General features: G+C 31.8%; 1 protein-coding gene across 1 annotated transcript; it reads left to right on the top strand.

Annotated features, from left to right (window-relative positions):
- Nucleotides 1-1,522: 1,522 nt before the first annotated feature.
- LOC120077456 (copper-transporting ATPase PAA1, chloroplastic-like) lies at nt 1,523-4,467 on the top strand. The gene is made up of 4 exons (XM_039031336.1): nt 1,523-1,998; nt 2,074-2,127; nt 2,858-3,011; nt 4,044-4,467. Exons 1-4 carry the CDS (start codon nt 1,651-1,653, stop codon nt 4,076-4,078), a joined length of 591 nt encoding a protein of 196 aa, XP_038887264.1. The 5' UTR covers nt 1,523-1,650; the 3' UTR covers nt 4,079-4,467.
- The last annotated feature ends 1,377 nt before the right edge of the window (nt 4,468-5,844 follow it).

Raw genomic sequence — 5,844 nt, 5'->3', positions numbered from 1 at the left:
TGATCAATTACTTATTTGACTCTAACCCAGAGATTAAGATATAATTTAATTCATTTCATATTTATTTATACCTCATAAATTTCCACCATAATCTTATTTCAAACACTCTAAGTATAATTTTAATTAAACAATGAATCATTTTCATTAGCCATATCCCAATGTTTATGTCTAAACTCATTATTTACATATGATACCAAATAAATTATTTGAGAAAATTAATCAGACAATGTATGTTTGGAAAGATGATAAATATTGTCTTATCCACTATTCTAAATTAGAATTAACCAATAATTATCTTTCAACATCTACCTATAAACTTTTTTGAGAAACATACTAATTTTTTTAGGGGAAATTCTTATGAATAGAAAAATCTTAAAAATATTTACACTTTATAGTAAAAAGTTTCAAATGTGTTTTGTACTTTTGAACTTTTTGCTATAAAGTATAAATATTTTTAAATATATTTTTATATTTAAAAATGCTCCTTTTTGAGTCATAATAATTATAATAATAATATATTTTTGGTCCCTAGATTTTGAGTCTATTTTCCTACTACGAGTTTTGAATTCATTTCCATTTAGTTTCTAGATTTCAAAATATTACACTTTTACCATTTAGTTTTAGATTTGTTTCTATTTAATCTATAGATTTCAGGATTATTCATTTTACTCTTTACTCTTTTTTTTTTTTTTTTTTACTAAACACATTTTCGTTTTAATGCCTATTAATTAATTATAATTACATTAATTTTACTAATTTTTCATCAATTTTAAAATTAAATAGGAAAGTTATATAACAATTATTTAAAATTAATTAATTGAAATTAACATCAAGGATTTTAGCGAAAATGTGAAGGTAAAAATATAAAATATCAAAATCTAGAAACCAAATGGACATTTTATTCAAAATTAAAAAATTAAAAAAGTTAATAACATTTTAAAATTGATTGACCAAATATAAGTTAGGTAAAATTACCTTTTTAGTCCCCAAGTTTTGAAAAAATATGTATATTTGGTTCCTGAGTTTTTAAATTGTATCTTTTTAGTGCTCAAGTTTATAAAAATAGGTCTATTTGGTCCTTGAGTTTTTAAAATGTATCTTTTTAATTCTCAAGTTCATAAAATTAGGTTTAAAAGATTCTTAAAGTATTTTTGTTTGATTTTTTTGATATTTAAAATTAGAGAAAAAAAGTTTTAGAAAGGATGTGATTTTTAAAAATTATTTTTCTAATTTAAAATGTAATGTAATTATTTAAAATAATAGTATAAAATTATTTAAAGAATTTTTTTTACCTATTTTTAAAAATTTAGAGACTAAAAAAGTATATTTTAAAAATTTAAGGACTAATTGAATATATTCTTAAAAAGTTTGGAACTAAAAAGATGCGAATTATACATGTCCTACGAAACTTGGGAAGAAGATGTAATTTTTCCTATAAATTATATTGAAAATCTAATATCTGTCTTTAACAATAATAATTTATATATATTGATTGACCACGTGTTAAATAAGGAAGCACATTTTTTGAAGAAAAGAGAGGGGAGAACCGAGGGACACAGAAAGCACATCAGTCGAGTGGTTGACCATATTTCTCCCTCCCTTCCCATCTTCTCCGTTCTCCTTAGTTTCTCGGAGAGCTTCCTTTCTTCCATGGATTCCGCCATCTCTTTAATGGCTTCTAATGCCCCTCTCTCCACTCTCTCCACCATCTCCCGCAGCTTCTCTAGCCTCAATTTCACCCACCCCACCTCCATTTCCCCTATCTCCACTCTTTCCTTCTCGCTTCGCGCTTCTCTTCCTCCCCTCCACCGTCGTCAGAAATTTATCTCCAATTTTTCTTCTGGAAACGGCAATGGCGGTGTTCGAGGAGAGAACGGCGGCGGTGGCGGCGGCGACGATGGTGGACCGGACGGCGCCGATGTCGACTCGAAATTGCTTGCTGGAGAAGCTGACGACGATGCCACGCTGTCCGCAGACGTGATTGTTCTCGGTGTTGGAGTAGGAGACGAGTTCTGTCCGTTTTCAGTTTTCGATTGGTGCTAATTTTGATTGGTTTTGTTCTCTTTGGTACAGGGGATGACGTGCAAGGGGTGTTCTGCGAGTGTCAAAAGGATTCTTGAAAGTCAGGTGGTTAATACACTTATGCTTTCTTCTTGCCTGTATTAGACTAGTTATCCAATCCTAGATTTGACTTGAGAATGTTTATACAATAGAGGAATAGCCAATTGGTTTTGAAAAGAATCTATGTTATCTAATATGGTATCAAAGTTTATAAAGTCCAAATAGACATTTGATAAACAAGAACAGTGAACACATAGAGACATCTTGAGGGACACTTTGAGATCCTAATGTAGTTGAGATACTCCTCCAGTTGCCGATTGGTTAGGATAAAGAACCCGGTTGTTTAACCATCCTCTTTTTTTTTTTTTTTTTTTTGCTGGTTGAATTGAAATGTAGAAACTGTATACTGTAGGAATTGATTGCCTTTTCTTTTACTATAAACAATTCTTTCTTGTTTCATTGATATCTAAGAATCAGAGATTGGAGAAGGATGAATACAGGGTGTAATTGCATTTTCAGTATAGAATTAATTGTTTTACATTTCAAGCTCTCCACATACTGGTGTTAAAGAATATATATGGAAGATTAAATTTATCATTATCAACAAGCTTAAATTTTTGAATTGACAACAAATCAATAGGTATTAAAGCAGGACATGGGGCCAGAAATTTCATTTTCTTCTCAATTAGTATTGTTGATAATCTTCTAATTTTCAAACTCCCAGTAAGATTGCAAAATTTTCTCTGTCCTGTCAATAACTTCTTCATTGTTCTTCTTCTCTTTGTATTATGGACAGCCACAAGTGTCACATGCTAGTGTTGACCTTGCTTCTGAGACAGCAATTGTGTGGCCTGTAGCTGAAGCAAAAATCACACCCAACTGGAGGGAAGAGCTAGGAGTGGCACTTGCGAAGCATTTGACTACTTGTGGTTTTTCTTCTAAGGTTCAAGGTCAGCATCACAAATTCATATTAAATCACAACTCACAACCACATCTGATTTATCGTGTTATCTTCCCATTCTTCTTTCCACTTTCGTTGTTGCTGTCAAGGTTCCCACTTTCAGTTCATAAGCTTCCAATCTTTCTGCCTGAAAAGCATGCTTATGAATTCACTTTCAAGTTTCTTCATTAGCTGTTTGGTTCACCATATGAAATGATAAAACCTATCATTCCATCTAAACCTTCATGCTACTCAATGCTTGAGCATTTAAGCTAAGTTGTATGGTAGTCATATGGTGCTTTTTTGTAGTATTATACTTAAAAATTTAGTCAATCTAGAAGCTCGTATAAATTCTATTGTCATCTAGGTCATCTCAGTTATTGTTGCTAGAGTTCGCTAATTCGTATTTCTCATCATATAATTTGTTCACCAATCACCAATTACTTGGAGGTCTTTGGCAGATTCCTCTGCACTCAATAATGGGATTCTGGGGTCTGAATTTTAGAATTTTGAGTACGTAATATTGGGATCCACCATACATGATTGAGTGACTAAGATTTTGCTTAAACAACCTAAAAAATTCAACATAGTTTTTGACCTGTTTGAAATGAATTAGTGTTGTCCTCTTGTGCTCGTGAAATTCTCTTTCCACACATAAAATACTTTATAGAGCCTGATTGATTTTCATTTTGCACTTGTTCTACTTTATTCATGCATAATTCAAGAATTTAGTTGAAGGATCTTTGATTTGAACTACACAAAATCTAGTTGTTAACTGTTTAGGCTTGTGTATCAAGAATCTAGTTGTTCTTCAAAATTGCTATATTATTCATTTATAAATTTAGGCAGAAAACTTCGCCACTTGTCAATATATTTAATTTCATGATGAAAATATAGATCCTTGAAGGAGAGGTACAAAGAAGACTAATGAACAATACTTCAGCCTTGCAAGAGAAAAGAAGAATAAAAAGAACATTCAAATGTATTGTTTCAGGATTATGTAGTTCTCATGGTCTATGTGAATAATGCTGGTTGTTTACAGGACAAGGTGCTATAGGAGGCGATGTTTCGCTATAGTAATGCAAAAGTTCAAAGACAAGTGAATTTTATGACACGATATGAATTTGAAGTTCTGCCTGTTTCCTTGAATTGAACTCAACAATAAGTGCAGAAGCCAAAGAACAGGACTCAATTTGTTGCAATATGTATCAATAAACTAATTGATTTCAGCAGTTGACGGTGTAAGATTGTTTGGAGACTCTTGAGACTGGAAATCTGGTGTTGTATACTGTGAGAAGAGTGACATGTTTCACGTGTAGTATTATGAATAGGAGTACAGTCTTAGAAGCTGATTAAGATGTGGTTTATATTTGGTTGTTTTTATATGCAAATAACATTATCAAGTGTTGTTATGCTCCTTGTTAAGAATATTAACTAGGGGTGTTCATGGGTTGGATTGGGTTGAATTGAAAGACTTTTTAGATCCAACTCAATTATTCAAGTTGTAAATTTCTTCAACTCAAATAACCCTTATTAAAAATTGAACTCAACCCAACCATGAAATATTTGGGTTGGAGTGGTTCGGGTTAATCGGGTCATTTATACAAATTTTGTTCTAAAAAGAAGAAAAACTTAAATATGAAAAAATCTAATTTAATTATTATCATATATTGGATTAAGATCAACTACTCAATTTTAATTTATATAGTGAATTTTCTTTCTAAAGGCAAATAAACTACTTTTAGTTGTTGAAGAATAAATTATTCAAAAAATATTGGAATTAAATAAAATTAAAACCAATATATATATAACTGTGTTATAAGTAACAAAAAAAAAATATATTTTAAAGTTAATAATAAATTCGGGTTGGTTTGGGTTATATTAGATGAATCTATGAATTAACCTAACCCATGAAATTTTCATTTATTTAAACCCAATCCAACCCAAATGGGTTGATAACCCAACCCAAACCGCACAAGGTTGAGTTGGGTTGATCGGTTTTTTCGGATCATCGGGTTTTTTGAACACCCCTAATATTAACATTTGAAAAAATCTCAAAAAGCAAAAAAAAAAAGACCTCACTTCTCATTCTCTTTTGATCAAAAATCTTTCTCTGGACCAAGAAACCCAGGGTTGAACTTTCTGACTCACCGTGCATCAGCGAGACTAACCTTCATTACAATACTCTCCTTTGGCCCTCCTTGACAGTTATACTCCTTGACTCGCAGAGGTTTACTTTTTCCACAAGGACCAGCAGGGACCTCAATTAATAGGGACAGAGACAAAGATGAGGATAGAGAATACATGAATGGTCAATGTATTCTTCGCCCTTGCCCCTGTTTGTCATTTTAATTTATTATATTATCATAATTATGGTTAAAAGTTACCGTTAGTCCCTAAGTTTTGTTAGATTTAACATTTGAATCCATGAACTTTCAAAACTAACAATTCGGTCCTTGTAATTTACAAATGGTAAAAATTTAGTCCTATTAAAAGATATGCTAAATTGGTCTTCTTCCTCGGTTTGCTGCACCAACTATCGGAAAACATCCCTATCAGAGGCAGTACCATTGAACACTATCTAGTCTCAGTCCTTTCTACGAATGTGTTTCTTGCTAATCAAATGTTTTTAGCTTTTCTTTGATGGTTGGAATTTAATGCAAACACATCACCAAGTTACTGAGAGATTGCCTATATAGGGAGAAGTCACCTGCAAGAAGAGGGGTTAGTTAGAATTTAGAACACAGACAGCCAGTAGTAAGAACTTTTTCACCTCTGTCGTTAATAAGGAGTAGGAGGGACGACCACCATTTTTCCACCATAAAGAGGTGTTGTCGAAGAGA

The sequence above is a fragment of the Benincasa hispida genome, chromosome 5 (assembly GCF_009727055.1).
Source record: "Benincasa hispida cultivar B227 chromosome 5, ASM972705v1, whole genome shotgun sequence".
Classification (NCBI taxonomy): domain Eukaryota; kingdom Viridiplantae; phylum Streptophyta; class Magnoliopsida; order Cucurbitales; family Cucurbitaceae; genus Benincasa; species Benincasa hispida.
Note: the sequence above shows the minus strand (reverse complement) of the source record. Positions and strands in the feature narration are given on the sequence as shown.

Excerpts from the sequence above, each read along its gene's own strand:
- LOC120077456 (XM_039031336.1), top strand. The coding sequence starts at position 1,651 with ATGGATTCCGCCATCTCTTTAATGGCTTCTAATGCCCCTCTCTCCACT. Across the intron at positions 2,128-2,857 it reads AAAGGATTCTTGAAAGTCAG|CCACAAGTGTCACATGCTAG; the intron begins GTGGTTAATACA and ends TATTATGGACAG. Across the intron at positions 3,012-4,043 it reads TTTTTCTTCTAAGGTTCAAG|GACAAGGTGCTATAGGAGGC; the intron begins GTCAGCATCACA and ends GGTTGTTTACAG.